At 35.1% G+C, this 23,560-nt stretch overlaps 1 protein-coding gene and 1 pseudogene across 5 annotated transcripts in view; one reads left to right on the top strand and one right to left on the bottom strand.

Annotated features, from left to right (window-relative positions):
• PTPN12 (protein tyrosine phosphatase non-receptor type 12) overlaps positions 1-23,560 on the top strand; it is a 101,331-nt gene that overhangs the window by 41,153 nt on the left and 36,618 nt on the right. The window contains exons 1-7 of one of the 5 annotated variants that reach the window (XM_027071742.2): positions 7,421-7,622; positions 11,297-11,373; positions 14,119-14,214; positions 15,530-15,568; positions 16,427-16,498; positions 20,003-20,062; positions 21,456-21,598. In XM_027071742.2, coding sequence (XP_026927543.2) covers positions 7,610-7,622; positions 11,297-11,373; positions 14,119-14,214; positions 15,530-15,568; positions 16,427-16,498; positions 20,003-20,062; positions 21,456-21,598 — 500 coding nt within the window. In that variant the 5' untranslated portion in view covers positions 7,421-7,609. The other 4 variants (XM_053218568.1, XM_053218567.1, XM_053218566.1 and 1 more) reach the window with 4 other exon arrangements.
• LOC106972725 (transcription factor BTF3-like) lies at positions 3,479-5,165 on the bottom strand (annotated as a pseudogene).

Raw genomic sequence — 23,560 nt, 5'->3', positions numbered from 1 at the left:
CTCAGTTTTGTGGGTTTGAGCCCCGCGTCAGACTTCACTGGCAGTGCAAAGCCTGCTTGGGATTCTCTCTCTCTCTCCCTCTCTCTCTGCCCCTCCCCATTCACACTGTCTCTATCTCTCTCAAAATAAATAAACTTCAAAAGAATTTTTAAAATATATGACTTTGGATTCATCCTCTTTGTGCCTTTTTCCCCAGCATCTGCAAAATAGAGATAAAGATTATAATCCTTTTTATGATTATTTTGATCATTAGATAAGTTAATACATGTTAAAATGCTTAGGATTGTACCTAGCACATAGTAACTACTCATTAAGCTTTTTGAAAATACACTGTACTTTCTTACCAGTCTTCCTCAGAATGGTGGATGGTATGGGTTTCTGGATAGTTTTTATTAAGCAGGATAATCTTGAGGTACTCTTTTTTTTCTGTTGAGACAGAGAAAGAGAGTGCGAGCAGGGTGGGGGCAGAGAGAGGGAGAGAGAGAGAATCCCAAGCTGCAAGCACAGAGCCCAATGCAGGGCACGATCCCATGAACCTTTAGATCATGACCAGAGCCAAAATCCAGAGTCAGACGCTTAACCCGACTGAGCCACCCCAGGTACCCAAATCTCGAGATACTTTTTTTTTTAAATTTTTTAATGTTGTTTATTTTTGAGAGACAGAGCATGAGCAGGGGAGGGGCAGAGAGAGAGAGGGAGACACAGAATCCAAAGCAAGCTCCAGGTTCTGAGCTGTCAGCACAGAGCCCAACATGGGGCTCGAACCCACGAACCATGAGATCATGACCTGAGCCGAAGTCAGACGTTTAACTGACTGAGCCACTCAGGTACCCCTTGAGATACTCTTAATGTACTCTGGAATTAATGCACATTCTCTCTCTCTCTCTCTCTCTCTTTTTTTAGAGGGATGCTATTTTATTTATTTATTTTTGGGAGAGTGAGCAAGGGGCAGAGAGAGAGGGAGAGAGAATGCAGAGCCTGAAGCAGGGCTCAAGCTCCCTTGAAGCGGGCTCGAGCTCCTGATGTGGGGCTTGAACTCACGAACTGCAAGATCATAGTCTGAGCCGAAATCAGATGCTTAACCAACCGAGCCACCCAGGAGACCCAATGCACATTCTTTTAAAAACACACATTTTCTCTTCTTTCTTTTTCTGTCATCTGGGCAAATGAGTCTTAAACAGCTCTAGGTTTCTATTTTAAGTTATATTTTATTCATTCATTCCACAAAAAAATTTGAGCATATACTATATGCTGGAGATTCAGTAGAAAACAAACTGGCAATAATCCCTGCCCTTGTGGTGTTTATATTCTAGTTAAGGTAATGTACAGTGAATACAAATAACATACATGATCTGTCATATGGTGATTAGTGGTATTGAGGATAATACAGTGGGGATTAGGCATGTAGAGAAAACTGAGAATAGAAAGCTTTACAATTTTAAATAGAGGTAGCAGGGGAAGTTCACTGGTGTGCTTCTAAATTGCCCCTCTAAAAAATAGAAACCCTAATTTGTATTGTCAGTTTCTGTAGTAAATGTATTATTTGCCATAATCACAAAACTTTGAGGTGTAGGTATTATGTGCCACTTTGCAGATGGGAAACCGAGACATAGATTAAATAGCTTGTGACACAGCTAACAGAGTCAATGAGAATTTATATTCAGAGCACTGGTTCTCCACTAGGGTGATTTTGCCCCTAAAAGAGACATTTAGCAAGTCTGGAAACATTTTGGTTGTCACAACTGGGATACGGAATGGGCATGCTGCTACTGGCATCTAGTGGGTAGAGGCTAAGGATGCTCCTGCATCCTATATAACACAGAGGCTACACCCTCTCCACAGCAAAGAATTATTCAAGGCCAAAATGTCAGGGGTGCTGAGGTTGAGACACCTTGCTCTGGATCCTGAGCGCTTATTCATTGTGCTATATAGTCAAACTAGCAGTGTCTTTTTTTCCTTTTAAATTATTGAGGGATTGATAAGTCAGTTTCCAATAAATTTATAGTCATTTTAATTTGGAAAATGTTATTAAAAGCAATTGTACTTAGAGATGTATATTTACTTGCTGTCATAAAAATAATGTAAGTTGTCAATTTCCTTTGTATGTTTAGCATGTTCAGTGTTTGGATACCAGTATTTTTTTAAATAGCTTTATTGAGGTATAATGTACATACCATAAAATTTACCCACTTTAAATATACAATTCAGTTATTTTTAGTAAATTTATAGAGTCATCAACATAGTAAAGTTTTAGAGCATTTCCATCAACCTAAAATAATCATTTAGGCCATTTTTCAGTCTTTAGCCCCAGGCCACCACTAATGCTTTCTGTCTCTAGATTTTCCTAAGCATGTTTTTGAGATTCATCTGTGTTGTAGCATATATGAGTTCATTCCTTTTTAGTCAGTAATATTTCATTGTATGGGTATATCACATATTGTTTATCCATTCACCAGTTGATGAACATTATGAATAATCCTACCATGAACATTTCCATACAAATCTTTGTGTGGACACATGGCTCTCTTTCTTTTGGGTAGATACCCAGGAATGGAATTTCTAGATCTATGGTAGCTTATGTTTAACTTTATAAGAAACTGCTAAACTGTTTAAAGTATCTGTGTACCATTTTATTTTCCCACCAGCAATATATGAGCATTCCAGTTTCTCCACATTCCTTTTTATTGTCAGTCTTTTTGATTAGTTATTCTAGTTGGGTGTGTAGAGGTATCTCATTGTGGTTCTGACTTGCATTTCCCTAATGACTAACTGAACATCTTTTCATGTTCTATTAGCCACTAATATATCCTCTGATGAAAAGTCTTTTCAAATCATTTGTCCTTTTGTTAGATTTGATTTTATTTTCTTGAGTTGTTTCAGTTCTTTAGCTGTTGTTCTAAATACAGGTCTTTATTCATTTTTCCCCCAGTTTATGGCTTGTCTTTTCATTTTCTTAAGGTGTCTTTTAAGGTATGCAAGCCTTTAATTTTGATGAAGTCCAACCTATCAGTTTTATGGATCATGCTTTTGATACTCTGAGTAAGAATTCTGCCTAAGTCAAGGTCACAAAGATTTTCTTTGTTTTTAAAAATTTTTCTTCTAGAAGTATTGTAGCTTTAGCTTTAACATTCAGGTCTATAATCCATTTTCAGTTAATCATCTGAAATAATCTGTGTATGTAAGATTGTTCTTGTACCAATTGTTGAAAAAGACTATCTTCTTCTCCACTGAATTGCCTTGGTATCTTTGTTGGAAATCACTGGAGCATAAATACAAGGTTTTTTTTTTCCTGGACCCTTAATTCTACTACATGGTTTCCCTTTTTCATTTTCTTTCTTTCTTTCTTTCTTTCTTTCTTTCTTTCTTTCTTTCTTTCTTTCTTTCCTTCCTTCCTTCCTTCCTTCCTTCCTTCCTTCCTTCCTTCCTTCCTTCCTTTCTTTCTTTCTTTCTTTCTTTCTTTTTACAGTAGGTAAAGAACTTTATTAACCTTGTTTCAAACTTTATTTCCAGGCTTCTTCAGCTTAATTAGCTGCAAAGAATGAATTGTGTATAAGCAAAAACTGAAAAGAGCTGTAGTGTCCAAGGGGCCTGGGCTTAAAAATATTACAGATCTAGATTTTATCAGCTCTATGAACACAATTTTAAAAGGCAGTCATAATATAAAATACCAGCTCCCAGTAACTTCTTCAAGTTTTATCTTCTTCAGAAGTTGACTCAATCCAGTCTGCTTCATTCTTGGAAGCTTCATCAAAATTCTCCACAAGATCTGGAACCTCATCATCATCATCGTCTCCGGTAGCAAGCAGTGGTTTCCCATCCACGGATTGTTTGGGCAGAACTTCAGCCAGTCTCCCTAAACTAGTCAGACTGTCTGCACCAAGTTGTTTTAAGATAGTAGCATTTCTGTCAGCTGCTTTGTCTCAGTATGGCTTGTAATGGTGAAAGTGTTTGCTGCCAGAGATGCCTGAACTTGAGGGTTGTTAAAGTGGATCATTCTTCCTTGGTTTGTGAACATAGCCACTTCTTCAGTACCAGAGATATTTTTTACCTCTAATTTCTTTAAGGAGAACTGAAATTTTTATCATCTGCTGTAGTCATTCTATGAACTACCTTGTTTCAGCAAGCCGTTCCTTTCCCACCAATGTGCACTTGTGCTTGCAGTTTGGTGAGTTTCTCCTGATTCATGATAGTTTCTTTAACCTTGTTGGAGCAGAAATGGTACTGCGCAGGTGACTAAGATTGGTGCTCAGGGGGTCGCAGGCAGACCAGCTGAGATCAGGTGCACACACACCTACAGTGTCTTATTTTTAAGCCAGTGTCATACTGTCTTCATTACAGTAGCTTTGTGTAGTAAGTTTTAAAAGCAAGAAGTCCTCCAGCCATGTTCTTACTTTTTAAAATTTGTTTGGTTCTTTTTTAGTTCTTACATATAAATTGTAAGATCAGCTTGTCAATTTCTGCAAAAAATCCTAATAGGCTTTTGATAAGGGTTGCATTGAATCTGTAGAGCACTTTGGGGGGAGAATTGCCATTTTAAACCATAATGATTCTTCCAATCTATGAACATGAAATTTCTCTCTCCATTTATTTAGATCTTTACTTTCTCTCCGCAATGTTTTACGGTTTTCAGTGTATAAGTCTTGTATTTACTCTTTAAATTCTTCTATCTGAATGAAATATTTTCAAGTTCTTTATTATTAGCACATAGAAATCTAGTTTCTATTCATGTATTGATTTTTTTTTTAATCCAATGACCTTCCTGAGCTCATTTATTAGTTTAGTAATTTTTTGTGGATCCTTTAGGATTTTTCACATACTGAGTTATTTTATCTGCAAATAATGACAGTTTTACTACTTCCTTTCTTATCTGAATGTGTCTTTTGCTTTATTTTATTAGTTAGAACCTCTAATACAATGTTGACTTGAAGTGGGAAGAGCAGACATTTTTGCCTGTGATCCATTAAAAGTAGTATCATTATTGTCCAAAGTTTATGTAGGTTTTTCTGGAGCTGTCTTGGAGATTTGGTTTATTTTATACTAGAATACTGAGGCCAGGGGCGCCTGGGTGGCTCAGTCGGTTGGGCGTCCGACTTCGGCTCAGGTCATGATCTCGCGGTCCGTGAGTTCGAGCCCCGCGTCGGGGTCTGTGCTGACAGCTCAGAGCCTGGAGCCTGTTTCAGATTCTGTGTCTCCCTCTCTCTCTGACCTTCCCCCATTCATGCTCTGTCTCTCTCTGTCTCAAAAATGAATAAACGTTAAAAAAAAATACTGAGGCCAATTTCAGAGTTAAGAAATATCTAGATACTCTTGTGTCAAGAATGATCTGTGCTTTGTCTGCTGAGAGGACTAAAACCGAGCTGCTAGCTGTTTTTACAAGTAATGGATCAGTGTACTATGTGTATTGTAATGTTAATTATTAAGATTATTTTTTTTCTCCTGAGACATCATATTTAGCCAGTGGGAAATTTCAGTTTCTTTGGAGGTAACAATATTCAAATACTTTTCTTTTGGTTGCCGCAGGTTGTTGATGTTTGTTTGACAAAAAAAAAAAAAAAAGTTGCTGCTTGAAGAGTCTCCTGTGTGGCCAATCTTGGTTTTATCTGTTTGGAATTGGATTGTTGGGAGATTGTAGTGGCAGTCAGCAAAAAACAAAACAAAACAAAAACATGGAGAAGATTGCTTGTTTTCATTTCTTTAATATTCTTTAAGTTCTATATATGTTTATACTTACTAGGAGCACCAGTGAAGAATTGAAGCACCAACGTGATGACACGTTATCTAACCAACCTAATGTTGATTTTTTTTTTTAACGTTTATTCACTTTTTGATAGATACAGAGCGTGTGTGGGGGAGGGGCAGAGAGAGAGGGAGACACAGAATCTGAAGCAAGCTCCAGGCTCTGAACTGACAGCACAGAGCCTGATGCGGGGCTCGAACTCACGGACCGTGAGATCATGACCTGAGCCGAAGTTGGGCACTCAACTGACTGAGCCACCCAGGAGCCCCTGTTGATTTTTAAAATTGGCAGTAATATCCTATGATTGTGTAGTATAAAGCACTGACTACAAAATTTGCTTGTGCTCTAGACTAAGCCATTTTTCTGCCCCATCTTGAACTTACTGAATCAAACTTACTGAAGAATATGGTACTTAGAAATTTTGTATTTTAATTAACTTTCCCTAGCCCCTAAATGTTATATGACTAGAGATAGATGAAATAAGTTTGGCAAAGTGTTGAGATTATTTGTTTGTTTGTTTCTTAAGTTGATTTTATTTTGAGAGAGCGGGAGGGGCACCGAAAGAGAGGGTGAGAGAGAAAGAAGCCCAAGCAGGCTTTGCACTGTTAGCACAGAGTCCGATGTGGGGCTCAAACTCACGAACTGTGAGATCATGACCTGAGGCAAAATCAGTAGTTGGACACTTGACTGAGCCACCCAGGCGTGCCAAGTGTTGAAATTATTTAATATTACACTGTGTGTTAACTAACTGGAATTTAAGTAAAAACTTTAAAAAATGTTGAAATTATTAATAATTTCTTAATTACTTGGTAATTGCTATATGGGGATTCATTATACCATTATTTTTCTGTATATGCATAAAGTTTTCCATTATAGAATATCTAAAAAAATTACCAGCTTGCATGTAGCAGCCTGAAACCAGTTTTGACTGTTATTTGGGAGCCACTGTTGTCATTTGGATTCACAATCCCCAGACACATTTACTCGGGATCCAGTGGTAAACCAATTATTGTAAATCCTATGTTTGAGATACTTTGACTAGAGGCTAATATGCCACATGATTAACGGTAATTAACTGGGACCCCTCATTACTGGCAGACATGGGGAGAGGAAGTGTTGTGTAGTTACTTAACTGTCATTATCCAAACTACTGAATATTTATCAGAACATCAAGTGAAATGATAAACATATTCTCTTTCCTGGAATCATAGAAAAGAGAGAAATAATTTGAATTGGAGGCTAGTATGTCTTTCTTAGATATCTCTTCCTACAGATTTACAAAGATTTCACCAAAAACTAATAAACTCAGCAGAACTGGGCTTTTAGTACTGATAGATAAAATTTGAGTCATTGACAAAGTAGTTATTCATTAGCTGACTTTTAAGAGTTTTGTTAAGGAGTCTTATTCATATCTTATTACCATTTTTGTATTCGTCATTTTGTATTTTAATTGCCTTTAATATTCATTGTCTCTGGATTAGGAAGGACTGTAATGTGATGGTGGCATTTTACATATTACATGTTGTGGTTCTTTCTAATCTAGAGACTCATGAATATTAGGCATTCCTACTACTTTAGGATTTCATAGGCTCAGAGTATCTCCCCCCCCAAATATTTATTGCTACAAACAGAAAGATATTAACTTCATAGTGGAGACAACCAGGTGACACCTATTAACCAAGTAACCAAGGTTGACATCACAAGTAATAGGACATTGACATCATAAACCCCTTGGTGTGTCTTCTCACTGAGGACACATCACTGTTCTCTGGTGTTCTTACCAAAATGCAAAACCTCATTCCAAACATATGAAAAAAATTAGTCAAGGGAACTATTATAGATTGGAAGAAACTAAGGAGAAGTAACAACTAAATGTGGGATCCTAGTAAGAAAAAAATTGTTTTTAGTTGGTGAAATTTGTATGCAGTCTGTTGTTTAACTACTAGTTGTGTGACAATGTTAATTTTCTAATTTTGATAACTGATAGTTATGTAAGATATTAACATTAAGGGAAGCTGAGCGAGGGATATAGGAATTTTCTCTACTATTTTTGCGATTTTTCTTTAATTCTAAAATTAGTTCTAAATAAAAAGGGTGCTGTTTGCTTGTTTTTTTTAAAAGAGAGAATGTGAGCTGGGGTAAGGGGCAGAAGGAGGGAGAGAGAGAGAGGGAGAGAGAATCTTAAGCAGGCTCCATGCTCAATGCAGAGCCCAGTGTAGAGCTCGAAGCAGAGCTTGATCCCACAACCTTGGGATCATGACTTGAGCTGAAAACAAGAGTCAGACTTTCAACAGACTGAGTCACCCAGGCGCCTCTAAATAAAGAGTTTTTAAGAATCAACACAAACTAGAACAAAACTATTTGCACTACATGTACTAAAGACCAATTTTTCATATACATCAGTAGGAAAACATAGACATAGATAAAAATGTGCAGAGGATATAAACAAGAATTTATGGTAAAAGAAATATAACCAATAACTGTATGAAAATGTACAACCATTTGCATAGTTCAAGAAATACAAGTCTGAGTTTTTTACTTTTTAGAAGTTAACTATTAAAAGGTATAATATCCTGTCACTCTCACATATAGCATCTGAATTGTCTAAGTCTGTATATACCTTTTAGAAGATAAGTTTTTTTCTTCTGTTAGAAACTTACCCTATACCACTTATAGCAGTGAGTTCATTGTGGTAGTGTTTCTAATAGGAAAAAATGGCCCAGCAGTAGTATAGCTGGTTAAATAATGAGCTATCTATTTATAATGGATTTCATATAACATTGAGCAAGATAGATCTGTATTAGCTCTGGGAAGAGTTCCAGGTTATACAATTAACTGAAAAGTGAGATACAGAACATGTATATGTTATGAACGCATTTGCATAGTTTTTCTAAGTATGTAGGTATATGCATAAAAATTACTTTTGGAAGGAAAAAAGAACCTTAGAAGTGTCTTTGTTGGGAAGGAGAGACCTGGACTTTATGGATGGGGGAAGGAGAGACCTGGACTTTATGGATGGGGGATAATTTATTTTATACTTTTTTCTTAAATCTCATTTTAAAAAATCAGATACATATTTTATTTAAAAAATAAAATTGCAGCACAAAAACAGATCACTGGAACAGAATACAGAACCTACAAAAGGACCCACAAACGTATGGCCAACTAATCTTTGACAAAGCAGGAAAGAATATCCAATGGAATAAGACAATCTCTTCAGCAAATGGTGCTGGGAAAACTGGACAGCGACATGCAGAAAAATTAACTGGATCACTTTCTTACACCAAATACAAAAATACACTCAAAATGGATGAAAGACCTAAACCTAAGACAGGAAGCTATCAAAATCCTAGAGGAGAGAAAGCAGGCAAAAACCTCTTTGACCTCGGCCACAGCATCTTCTTACTCAACATGTCTCTGGAGATCAGGGAACCCAAAATAAAAATGAACTACTGGGACCTCATCACAATAAAGAGCTTCTGCACAGTGAAGGAAACAATCAACGAAACTAAAAGGCAACCAATGGAATGGGAGAAAGTATTTGCAAACAACATATCAGATAAAGGGTTGGTATCCAAAATTTATAAAGAACTTATCAAACTCAACACCCAAAAAACAAACAATCCAGTGAAGAAATGGGCAAAAGACATGAACAGACACTTCTCCGAAGAAGACATCTAGATGGCCAACTGACACATGATAAAATGCTCAACATCCCTCATCATCTGGGAAATTTAAATCAAACCACAGTGAGATACAACCTCACACCCATCAGAATGACTAACATTAACAACTCAGGCAACAACAGATGTTGGCGAGGATGTGGAGAAAGAGGATCTCTTAGGATCTCTTTTGCATTGCTGGTGGGAATGCAAGCTGGTGTAGCCACTCTGGAAAACAGTATGGAGGGTCCTCAAACAATTAAAAATAGAACTACCCTATGACCTAGCAATTGCACTACTAGGTATTTATCCAAGGGATTATAGGTGTGCTATTTCAAAGGCGCACATGCACCCCAATGTTTATAGCAGCGCTATTAACAATAGCCAAAGTATGAAAGAACCCAAATGTTCATCGATGGATGAATGGATAAAGAAGATGTGGGGTGTGTGTGTGTGTGTATGTGTGTATATATATATATATATATATATATATATATATATATGTATGTATATATACAATGGAGTGTGACTCGGTGATCAAAAAGAATGAAATCTTGCCATTTGCAACTATGTGGATAGAACTGGAGGGTATTATGCTAAGTGAAATTAGAGAAGGACAAAAACTATATGACTTCATTCATATGAGGACTTTAAGACAGAACAGATGAACATAAAGGAAGGGAAGCAAAAATAATATAAAAAAAGGGAGGGGGACAAAACAAAAGACTCTTAAATATAGAGAGCAAACAGGGTTGCTGGAAAGATTGTGGGAGGGGGATGGGCTAAATGGGTAAGGGGCTTAAAAAATCTACTCCTGAAATCTTTGTTGCACCGTGTGCTAACTTGTATGTAAATTATGAAAAATAAATAATTTATTAGATAAAAAAATAAAATTGCAGGGGCACCTAGGTAGCTCAGTTGAGCGTCTGACTCTTGATTTCAGCTCAGGTCATGATCCCAGTGTTGTGGGATTGAGCCCCGTGTCTAGCTCGGCAGAGTGTGGAGCCTGCTTTAGATTCTCTCTCTCTCCCTCTGTCCCGCTCATAGCGCTCACTCTCTCTCTCTCAAAAATTATAAAAAATAAAATAACAATTTTATAAAAGTAATAAAGTTTACACTTTTGAACTTTATTGTAAACTGTTTTTTACCTTAAGTTGGCATTACTTAATAATATTATTGCCAACTGCATTATTGAACACTTTATTTATTATTTAATTTTTTAAAGATGGTTTTATTTTATTTTTGAGAGAGAGAGGGAGGGGTAGAGAGAGAGGGAGACACAGAATCCAAAGCAGGCTCCAGGCTCTGAGCTGTCAGCACAGAGCCCAATGCTGGGTTTGAACCCACGAACTGTGAGATCATGACCTGAGCTGAAGTCGGATGCTTAACCAACTGAGCCATCCAGGCACCCCTTGAGCACTTTTTATGCATCATCATAATTCATTTATTTATCATAGTTAATTAATTTTTATAATTTCTTGTGAAATATGAAAGCTACATTTCCTAATAAGAGTTTTGGCAAATGAGCTTGTACATCACTGGTTAGTGTTCACTACCTCATAATGCTTGTTAAAAACTGCAGAGGCTTCACCCTGGGCTCTTGTCTAGCAAATGTGGGATGATGCCCAGGAGTTTGTATTTTAAAAGAGTTCCTGAGATTATTTTGATTACAGCTTTAAAACACAACTTTACATCATCATATTTTTGTTACTATAGACTTATTTTCTATAAATATGATGTTAGAAATTACCCTGCTGGTATCTAGAGTCAATTTTCATTAATTGTTTTTTAAAGACAATATTTTGAATTACTTATTTAATCTTACTTGTGGTTTATTAGAAAACACCTGTCTACCAACAGGACATAATTTATGAAATCCTTTTTCTTTTCCTTGTAGTTGATCACAGCCGAGTTAAGTTGACTTTAAAGACTCCTTCTCAAGATTCAGACTATATCAATGCAAATTTTATTAAGGTATGTATTAACTTCAAATGGTTTTTCTCTGCCCTACTTAATGTCTTCCTGCATAATAGTTTTATAAAAATTTTTTAAATTTCCTAAATACCAAGAGCAAAAAAAAAAAGGAAGAAAATGAAGAAAAATAAAATCACACTTTTATGTGATTTCCTTTTTTTTTTAAATTTCATTTTTTATTTTTTAAAATTTACATCCAAATTAGTTAGCATATAGTGCAACAATGATTTCAGGAGTAGATTCCTTAGTGCCCCTTACCCATTTAGCCTATCCCCCCTCCCACAACCCCTCCACTAACCCTAAGTTTCTTCTCCATATTTATGAGTCTCTTCTGTTTTGTCCCCCTCCATGTTTTTATATTATTTTTGTTTCCCTTCCCTTATGTTCATCGGTTTTGTCTCTTAACGTCCTCATACAAGTTAAGTCATATGATTTTTGTTTTCTCTGACTGACTCATTTCACTTAGCGTAATACCCTCCAGTTCCATCCACATAGTTGCAAATGGCAAGATTTCATTCTTTTTGATTGCCGAGTAATACTCCATTGTACGTGTATACACACACCGCATCTTCTTTATCCATTCATCCATCGATGGACATTTGGGCTCTTTCATACTTTGGCATTGTTAATAGCGCTGCTATAAACATTGGGGTGCATGTGTGCCTTTGAAACAGCATACCTATAACCCCTTGGATAAATACCTAGTAGTGTAATTGCTGGGTCGTAGGGTAGTTCTATTTTTAATTGTTTGAGGAACCCCCATACTGTTTTCCAGAGTGGCTGTATCAGCTTGCATTCCCATATGTGATTTCCTTCTAACCTTACTCATAAAGTTAGAGTTTTGCTCAGTTTCATGAAAGTTGAGATGGTTTTCTATTTTGTTTCTTTTTTTACATTTAAAGCTTATAAACAGTTTACTGGTTACTAAATCATCTTCTCCATTGTCCCTTTGACAAAGTTTATGTACACAAATGTACAGAAATGCACATACATGGTTGTTCCCTGTTGTTGAACTATATAGGTTGTTTCCAATTTTTCTTGTTGGTAATATTGCAATGAACATTGTTATTCTTTTGAATCATTTCTTAGGATATATTATCAGGGCTAGATAGAATTACTGGGTAATACTGATTTAAAATTACAGAATATAAACTTAGATGAAAACCTTTTGGCAACTGTCTCTGTTTCAAGTGGCAATACAAGTGAATATAAGATTAAATACAGTCTTATAAAAATAGAGATGGAGGCAAACCATTAGACTCTTAAATACAGAGAACAAACTGAGGGTTGCTAGTGGAGGATCAGGGTTGGAGGGGATGGACTAAATGGGTGATGGGCATTAAGGAGGGCACTTGGGATTAGCACAGGGTGTTAGGTAAGTGATGAACCACTAAATTCTACTCCTGAAATCATTATTATACTATATGTTAACTAACTTGGATTTAAATAAAATTTAAAAAAGATTAAATACAATCCTTATGTAGAGAACCTTTTTTAGATACTGTTAGGTGAAAAGTAGTCATGTTCATACATAGCTGTCAATAGACCAGTGCAAACTGCTATTTGAGGTGCTTGGGTCATGATCTCACAGTTTGGTGTGTTCATGAGTTTGAGCCCTGTGTTGGGCTCTGTGCTAACAGGGTGGAGCCTGCTTGGAATTCTCTCTCTGCCCCTCCCCCCCCCCAAAATAAATAAACTTTAAAAAAATGCAAAATGCTACTTGATTAAATAAAAGACTACTTTGTTCCATTAGCTGTTCTTTGTTTTTGAACGACAGTATAATAATTACTTATTTTATGTTTGGTATTTATAGATATAAAAAATATTTTGTTGATCAAAATATTATGGTGGTACGAGGTATATGGTAATATTAATATTACCTGTGTCAACAATAAACTGTCATGGTTTAAAATAAAAACTTTTTTCCCCCCAAAAAATTAGTTTTATTAAAATTATGGCAAAACCCAAAACTAATCTGTAGGTGGTTTGCTGTTTCAGATGTTGTTATGTTGATACTGTTTTGTAAGGACATTTGTTAAAAGTTCTAGCTTTTCAGGGCCCCTGGCTGGCTCAGTCGGTGGAGCATCTGACTCTTGATCTCAGGGTTGTAAGTTCAACCCCATGTTGAGTGTAGAGGTTACTTAAATATAAAATATTTAAAAACAAAAAAAGTTGTAGTTTTTAATTCCACTTAGTAACACTGATTTATCGTGTGATTCAACTATGTGCTGCTTTAGTATTTTAGTCCACTGTTTTATTTGGTATATTCCCAGGTTTGTTGTTAGATACGTATATAATAGGCACACAATAAATCTTTTAAATTGAGTAGATAATTGAAGGTATCTATGGACGAATCTGGCTAAGAAGGAACTATTAGGTAGTTTTACTCTTGTTTTTAGAATCAAAGCATGCTTTTTATGTTTCTGTACAGTTAGCTTTATGGACTATGTATTGGGGTATTAGGCACTTTTTGAAGAGACAGGTAAATAATAATTTGTAAATTAGCATAAAGCAGTTTAATTATTAATTCTGTGTGCCAGGTCTAATACATACACAAAAATAGTACTTCACAAAAAGCTGAAATGAATTGAATATATTTTGTCATGCTTTTATGTGCTAAAATTATTTGGAAATACTTCCAGTGAAAAGAGGAGTATTACTAAGAACATTTAAACATTAAAATTTAGGTAAGGAAATATTTTTGGTAACTATAATAAATATGAAATTTACTTTTAACCATTTTAGGGTGTTTATGGGCCAAAAGCGTATGTGGCAACCCAAGGACCGTTAGCAAATACAGTAATAGATTTTTGGAGGATGATATGGGAGTACAATGTTGTAGTAAGTAATTTACTTTTCATAATCTATTTTGAGAAGTATTACATGTAATGACATAAGATGTTTTACTGAATATGGAATGAGAAGACCTTCTAGCCATAATGATATGTTACTTATTGCTAATGTTTACTAAAAAGACAGAAACTGAAGTCTAGGATGTCTCATTCAACACTGACAAGTTAGTCAAAATATTTTAAGAAGAGAGTGTGATAATCCTTTCTTTTCTAAAGTCAGCAACTAACAAGACAGCTACCAACTAAGATGGATTTATATAGATGGATAGAGGGATAGCTGTGTGATAGAACGAATACGGTGAAATGTTAATGGTAGACTATAGATGGTGGCTATACAGTATTTACCGTAAAATTATTTCAACTTCGCTATATGTTTGAAACATTGTCAAATGTTGGGATGGGGAAGCAAATCCAATAACATTTATGTTTAAAGACAGTATTAAATGCATTAAACCTTCAGATAATTTTATGAACTATATTTAAAATATTTCATGGTGCTTTTTGGTTGGGTAAGTAAATACCCTAAAAGTGATATTTTAATATAATTTCAAGTCAGAGGTAGATCTCTAAAAGTCCTAAAATTTAATTCCTATATAATGCTAATTGAAGCCAATTTAATTTGTTGCTATATAGTTATCCCTTGTTTGGAAGGTGTGATTTTGGGGCGCCTGGGTGGTTCAGTCGGTTAAGCATCTGACTTTGGCTCAGTTCATGATCTCATGGTTTGTGAGTTCAAGCCTCATGTCGGGCATTGTGCTGACAGCTCAGAGCCTGGAGCCTGCTTCAGATTCTGAGTCTCCTTCTCTCTCTGCCCCTCCCCAACTCATGCTATCTGTCTCTACTTCTCTCATAAATAAACAAACTTCAAAAAAAAAAAAAAACAGAGGGCGTGATTTTGAACATTGCTTTAATGCCTACTTTTAATGTTAAAACTACTTAATTTTGATGGGTGCCTGGGTGGCTCAGTCAGTTAAATGCCCAACTTCAGCTCAAGTTATGAACTCATGCTCCATGGGTTCGAGCCCCACGTTGGGCTCTGTGCTGACGGCTTAGAGCCTGGAGGCTGCTTCAGATTTGTGTCTCCCTCTCTCTCTGCCCCTCCCCTACTCACGCTCTGTCTCTCTCTCTCTCAAAGATAAATAAACATTAAAAAAAAAATTTAAAAACCTACTTATTTTGACAGGCCAGGTATAATTTTGTTCGGAATAAAAGGTAATTCTTGGAATTTGTATTTTATTTAAAAAAGTAAAATTGTGTTTAGCTGATACATTCTTCATCTCATCCCATCCCCCACTTCTTTTTAGATCATTGTAATGGCCTGTCGAGAATTTGAGATGGGAAGGGTATGTATACCTGTTAACACTTAAAATAACTGTGGAGTGTCCGTTTCATCATTTCTAGGGATATATGTTCCTGGTCCTTTATTATATTCTAAGTAGTTAAAGTAGATACTTCTTTTTTGTGTTCTGCTATTGGTTTTATTTGATACAAGGAACATAATAATCTCTAAAAGGCACATAAACTTTTTTTTTTACAGTTTTACATTTCATTTTATGATACACTTAATAGATACCATATTATTACTTAGTCTTCAGATGTTTAATGGTGTTGTAAGTAGAATATTATTTATGGACTGAAATAGAGACATAATTTAAATCAGGAATAAAATTGAGCAAATGAAAATGAGTTCAATAAAATAATTTTTATTAATTATCATCAGGTTATAGCTTGAATATTCTGATTTCTGTCAGATAATACCACTACATTTTTTTGTTTTTGTTCATACTATCTTCAGAAGAGAACAAAATTCTTAATATGAAGTTTTCAACATTGGTGTTTTTTATACTGTGTCCAAGTGAAATTAGTTTTAAAACCATTGTGATCCCCTCCAGCATCAATTCCAAAGACTTGAATGTTGGAAGTGCTAATATATTTACAGAGAATAAATATTAAGTAAAACTTAAGTGTGGTCTTCTATAATTATGACACATACATCAAACTCAGAAAACAAATTATGTGGTGATTTGAATTTTCCTTATACTAATATGGTACATGAGTTAAAGTAAACTTTTTTTTAATCTGATGTCAGTTTCTGTGTTTTCTGGGAAGGGCAAGAAGCTGAATAATCGGGCACAAAATATTTGTAAAAGTTCAAGAAAAATTCTATCATATGGATTAACTTCTTTTTGTTTGAATAACAGAAAAAATGTGAGCGCTATTGGCCTTTGTATGGAGAAGAACCTATAACATTTGCACCATTTAAAATTTCTTGTGTAAGTACCTGTTTATATACATATTATTTAATCAGAAATTTGGGATGCTAGACTGAAGAATATAATATGGAATGAACCTAGTTTTACATAAGCCAAGCATTCAGTATTTCCACATAAATCTGTACTTAATTATAATAAATGTTAATAATAATGTTTGTTTTTATACAGCTTTAAATTTAACTTTGAAAATGACTTCATAAATGTGTAATTTCCTAGTAACTTATTATGTTAATTTAGTGTTAGTCTTTGTATATAAGCTGATGATAAGTGTTACATATATAAGAGTAAACAGGGGCGCCTGGGTGGCTCAGTCAGTTAAGCATCTGACTTCTTATCAGGTCATGATCTCACGGTTCATGGGTTCAAGCCCTTTGTCGGGCTCTGGGCTCATAGCTCAGAGCTTGGAGCCTTTTTTGGATTCTGTGTCTCCATCTCTGCCCCTCCCCTGCTCTCTTTGTCTCTCTCTCTCTCTCTCAAAAATGAACATTAATAAAAAGAGTAAACAGTAACTTAACTGTCCTTTGAATGATCTGTTTTTTTAACTTTTCAGTTCATTTATTTACTTTGAGAGGGAGAGGGTGTGGGAGCGGCAGAGAGAGGGAGAGAGAGAGAAGCCCAAGTAGACTCCACATGGTCAGCACAGAGCCCGATGTAGGGCTTGAACTCACCAACCAGGAGATCATGACCCTAGCCAAAGCTAAGAGTTGGACGCTTAAGTGACTGAGCCACCAAGGCACCCCTTGAGTGCTCTATTTGAATACTGGTATAAAGGTGGGGCAACTGGCTGGCTCAGTCAGTAAACCACGTCTTAATCTCAGGCTTGTGAGTTCAAGCCCCATGTTGGGTGTAGAGATTACTTAAAAGTAAGATCTTAAAGAGAAAAAAGAAAAAATGGTGTAAAGTAGTAGTTTCAAACTGAAATGGGAAGGACCCTTGATGACTGAAGTATAGTTTTGTGTGATAATCTTTCATACGTTCGTTATGCTATCCAGAATTGTTATAATTATATACAAAGATGGGTTTGAGAACTGCTATCCTAGAAGGAAAGATTGATCCTATATGGCAGATAATTTATTATGAAACTTAAAACATATACCTAATATGTTAGCTCTGGAAATGAGTTAATAAATTCAAGTTCTAAAACACAGCAGAAATCTAAGTAAATGAATTTAAAGGAAAAAGAATGAAGGGAAACATTTTTTAAAAAGGAAGTAAAATATACGTGAACTTTAGAATAGAACCAACAATTTGCTTTTTGGTTACACCCAATGGCATCTTTCTTAATCACCTGAAAGAAATATGTTGTCTTATTTACTCATACTCAAAGACCATGACTGAACATAGATGAGAATTAAATAACTTCCCTGTATTGGTTAGGGTTTCCCAGAGAAATAGAACCAGTAGGATATGCATATATACAGAGAAAAAGATTTATTATATGGAACTGGCTCACAGGATCATGGAAGCTGGCAAGTCCAAAATCTGTAGGGTGGTCAGCCAGGCTGCAGACTCAGGAGAGTTGTGCTTTAGGTCTAGTCTGGAGACCAAGAGAGCTAAAAGGTAGGCAAGGCGGAGACCCAGAAGAGCTGATACTCAGTTCTAGTGTAAAGACAGTCTGCTGTAGAACTGAAGAGCAATCCTTGCCCATGAAAGTAGGTTAGTGGAGAATTTCACTTGGGCGAGGTTGGTCTTTTTGTTCTGTTCAGGCCCTAACTGGTTGGAGGGCCACCCATACATACTATAGAGGGCAGTCTGCTTTACTCAGAGTCCACTGATTTAAATGTTAATCTCACCCAAAGACACTTTTACAGGAACACAAGGAATAATGTTTGACCAAACATCTAGGCGCTCTGTGACCCAGCCACATTGACACATGGAATTAACTGTTACATTCTCCAACTGAGAATTGCTGGTTTGTAACTATGTTTTCCATGGTTAAGTAAAATATAATTTCTGTGATTTTATTTTCACTGGTGAGTTCAAGAAATCCATGGTTTTATGAACTATTTCTGCTTAATGACTTTTAAATTCCATACAAAGTTTATTGCTTTCTAGGTTGCTGTAGAAAGGACTTGAGGTGTGTGGACAGTCTGCTTTATAAATACAATGCGATTTTTGTAATGTTAACTATAACACATAGTTGAACTGCCTGGATTTAATAAGCAGCCAGTATTCTTAAGTCCTGGTTAGAATTAACTGTTTGTGGGTTAAATATAATTTTAAATCCTACTGCATATCATGTTATTTGGAATGGATAAAAACCAATACATACCACATTATGTATTTCTGTGAGAGAACACCTCCCCTCTCACCAATCTATAAAGTATTCTACAATATTATGCCCCTGAACTGTTCAGGAAATCTATTTTCTGTGCAATGTAGTTGTGTTGAACATTTGTAAGTTTAAATACAATAAGATATCTGTACTAAATGTTACAATTCAAGTGAAAATGTATAGTGCTTAACATTCAACAGCTAAATGAGTTGAAATTTTTGAAGAGTTGGGGATCAAGAATAGTAAACAACATTTAAAATAATGAGTAGAGGAGGGTCTCAGTTAGTTAAACATCCTTCTCCTGATTTTGGCTCAGGTCATGACCTCACAGTTAGTATGTCTGAGCTCCACATTGGGCTCTGCAGTGTCAGCATGGAGCCTGTTTGGGATTCTCTCTCTTCCTCTGTCTGCCCCTCCCCTGCTCGTGCATGCATATTTTCTCTCACTCTCTTGCTCTTTCTCAAAAATAAATAAATAAAAATTAAAAGACTTTAATGAGTAAAGAAACAGATTATAATTTGGAAAACTATGACCTTTTTTGGATGATTTTTCAGAGTGAACGAAATGATAATTTAATCATCTTTTGAATAAGTTTGATTTGATTAGCGATAGCTGGTTTGATTTGTCAATATTGGGATTGATCCATACTGAAGAAGCGAATTTCTTCTTTCAAGATTTCAGATGGAAAGTAATTTGTATGTCTTGTGGTTGTTTCCAGCAACTCAGTACTTGTTATTACTGATGTAAATAAAAATCAAGTTTGTAATTAGAAAGCAAGCTGGTGAAAATAACCATAGTAAGTGACTTGACTTCTTGACAATCAGTTTTTGAGACTGAGAAAAGACAGTATCAGGAGCACTTTTGATTTGGGGATGAGAAAGAGGGTAAAGTGTTGGGTCACGGAGGACTAGCTAGGAGGGACTCGGTTGCATGTTGCTGCATGTAACCACTTAGACCAGACGTGGGCACGCTATGCATAGGTCAATCTAGTTAAAGATTTACTAGAATATTGCCTTGCCTGGTAATTTACCTGTTTGCCCATCAGAACAGCAAAGTTGAGTAGACAAATCAGTGACTTTTAGAATGGTTGTTTTTGTAATTACTAGATATATCTGGAATTTCAAAGGTTAATTTTATATTGTAGACTTTAAATACGTGGTTTTTGTTTGTTCTGGTGTGTGGATGTTTTGGTTTCAGTGTTCTCACTGACTCACTTTTCCTGTATTTAGGAAGCTGAACAAGCAAGAACAGACTACTTCATTAGGACACTCTTACTTGAATTTCAAAATGTAAGTATCTTCCATTTAGAGATCGTTTCTAAGGAAATTTTTGAAGAGAAGATATATAAATTGCATGCTATCTGGTCTTACATCGTTAACTAAAATAATTAGCAAATTTCCTTATGTAAAATAGTGAAGAAAATCAAAGTGTAATTTTTATTTAGTGTCTTGAGCCTTGAGCTTATCAAATTAAAGTAATATAAATCTTGACTTACTTAAAACAGTTTTCCCTAAATTAAATTTATTGTATCTATTTGCCATAAATATTTTTTTCTCTATTACAGTAAGCAGATTATAGCATTCTTTCCAAATTATTTACCCACTTTTGCTAGTTTACAACTTTTTAGACATAGATGAACCACCATCAAACCTAAATCTTCATTTTGATATATATTGCTTTCACCTGAGGCCCTTGACTTCCGTGTTTCAGAACTATATAAAATGATAATTGCTTGGGGCGGCTGGGTGGCTGAGTCAGTTAAGCATTCGCCTCTTGATTTGGGCTCATGATCTTGCGGTTCATAAAAATGAGCCCCTGCGTTGGGTTCTGCACTGACAACGTGGAGCCTGCTTGGGATTCTCTCTCTCCCTCTGTCTCAAAATAAATAAATAAACGTTAAAACAAAATGATAATTTTTCTAGGAAATCAAAAATTTGATGGACATTAGAAAATGCTATCAGCTTCTTCCAAGATCTCTGTATTTTTATTATCTTAATTTTTCAAACCATTATGAACAATTAAGCATGGCCATCAAGTGCACAGTTGTTCCTCAACTGGTACATTTGAAACATACTTCCACAGCCTGCCTTCCTTTTTACAAGTAGACATGGTTCCAGCACTCCATACTTTGAGAACCACTCATCTAAAATAAGGAAGTGGGTTTGGCATTGGACAAGTTTGTTTCTAATTTTCTTTTTCAGTTTAAATATCCTATTAGTTTTCTAATTACAATAGATTCAAACACTGTGCTTCTGGTATATTGCTCATCCCTTTACTGTGGATTACCAAATAATATACATAGTGTTAGAGTTAACATGCATGCTCTAGAGATAAGAGTGCCTGAGTTCAGATCCTACATTTGTCACTTGCTGTGAAACATGAGGCAAGTTATGTAATCTTTCTGTCTCAGTTTCCTTACCTATAAATTGTGGATACTATTAACAGTACCTTCCTCATAGAATTACGTGGGGAATAAATAAACTGTTACATGTGAAGCCCTTAGATTAAGACTTGATATATGATAGTCAATAAATATAGCCTATCATTTACTTTTTTAAGGCAGTGTTAAATACCACATAAAAACTTTAGAAATGACAGTAAAGTCAGATGTGCAGCTTTTCTGTATGCTTTAAAATTTGTAATGTCTTTTTATAATTGTTGAATTTCTGTTTTTTCTTGAAGGAATCTCGTAGGCTGTATCAGTTTCATTACGTGAACTGGCCAGATCATGATGTTCCCTCATCGTTTGATTCCATTCTGGACATGATAAGCTTAATGAGGAAATACCAAGAACATGAAGATGTGCCTATTTGTATTCATTGCAGGTACAAAAAATTTTTCCAAATATTTAAGTACTTTGGAATATAAGTGGCATTATAATATGGGTGATGTATGGTATTTTGAAACCTAATTTTTGGAATTACCAAATGAGATAGGTCATTATATGGGTTTCCAAATAGTAAAAGCTGTCTGAATCAGAGTTTTTCTTCTCTGAATTTTTATTTTACGTTAGATTCTTCTAAAATGCTTAGAATCCTACTACTTATTTCATAAAACTGCTATCAGTTTATCTCTTGAAGTGACTTTATCCGCATTCACGTTTGTTATAAAGAGTAAATGAAATTTCCCAGACTCAGAAATTTACAGGTTAATTAAAGTTTTTTTTTTGTTTTTTTTTAGCATAGACAGAACACTAAAGGTAGTTTTTCTTATCCAGTAGGTCTGATTGTAATGCCTATTAGTGTGTTGAAAAGGCTGCTGTGGGCCAGAAAGGGGACTTGCTGATGGGACATGTGGGAATCAATTAACAACTTGGTTAATTAAAAAAATATTTTTCTATAGCTAATTCAGTGGTTAGCTGACCATTCAATTAAGTAGTTGACTGTTTAAGAAGAAAAAAAAGTCCATTTAATTGTAGAAATTAAATTTGACTTGATTTCTTACAAGTTAGTTGAAATTATTTCTTGTGCTGTCATCGTTGCCCAGTGTATACAGCTCATGAATCCAATTTGATGTGAAGGTTTTCCTTTAAAAAAATAAATACACCATTTAATATTTTAACAGTCAAAATAATATGTTAACTGTAGTGACTTAGAAAACAGACATTAAAAAAGAAAGAAAGAAAGAAAGAAAGAAAGAAAGAAAGAAAGAAAGAAAGAAGGAAAACACATACATAAAAGCAAGGAAATCACAATTCCAGTCGAGGTGAATGTCCTTTCCATGTATGTGCTGTATTTGTTACAGAATGTTTCTCCATGTAATTTGTCATGTACATTTTTCTAAATCATATAACTATTCTCTCTACAATTCATTATGACTGTGCTCTACTTTATATTTAACCTCCATTCCTTTATTATGCCCACCCCCATCGTTTTTCATGTATTTTAAACAGTAGTTTAAATGTCCATATGGCTAGTCTTCATGGCAAAATCTTTGAGCACATCAGTAATTACTTCATTAAGATAGATCTCTATAAATGAGATTTCTAAGTCAAAGGGCATGAACATTTTTATGCTTTTAATACATATTTTATATTCTGTTATCCATAAAGTTGATGCTAATTATAATTAGCTAGTTTGTGGGAGTGCCCATTTTCCTATACTCTTCCCAGTACTATTATTTTTTTGTTTGTTTGATTTAATGCCTGTATGACAGGCAAGCTTTTTGTTCATTTTTTTTTTGTCTTCGTAGTTTATATTCTTTTGTGAATTTATTTGTATACTTTGCCAATTGTTTTAAAGCAGGCATTCATCTCTTAGTTATGTGATAAATTCTTTACATATCTTTATATATTGAGATTGTTAGCTCTTAGTCATGTTGTAAGTAGCATGGTTTTCCATGGTTTTTATTCTGCTTATATTTTGCCACACATAAGTTTGAAATTGTTATGTAGTCAAAGTTGTGAGTCTTCATTTATGATTTCTGTCCATTGAGATATGCTTAGAAAAAGTCCATCTGTAACAGTAGTGCATAAACTACCCTTTTAGCACTTCTATAGGTTTTTTTATAAACATATTTTTAATCTATCTGGAATTTTTTTAATAATTAAGGTATGAGTAAGAATCTAGCTTTTGCTGTTGTTAGGCTCACTTTCCCTCTACCATTTATTGAATGGTCTAATCTTTCCCGTTTCATGGGAGAATCCACCACTATGTAATACCTACATATACTCAGATCTGTTTCTAAATTTTGTATTGTGTTTCATCAGTCTGGTTGTGTGTATCTTTGTAAGGTTACACTTTAAACCATAAAGTTTTATTTGTTTATTTAAAAAAAATTTTTTTTTT

The sequence above is a fragment of the Acinonyx jubatus genome, chromosome A2, assembly GCF_027475565.1.
Source record: "Acinonyx jubatus isolate Ajub_Pintada_27869175 chromosome A2, VMU_Ajub_asm_v1.0, whole genome shotgun sequence".
Lineage (NCBI taxonomy): Eukaryota > Metazoa > Chordata > Mammalia > Carnivora > Felidae > Acinonyx > Acinonyx jubatus.
Note: the sequence above shows the minus strand (reverse complement) of the source record. Positions and strands in the feature narration are given on the sequence as shown.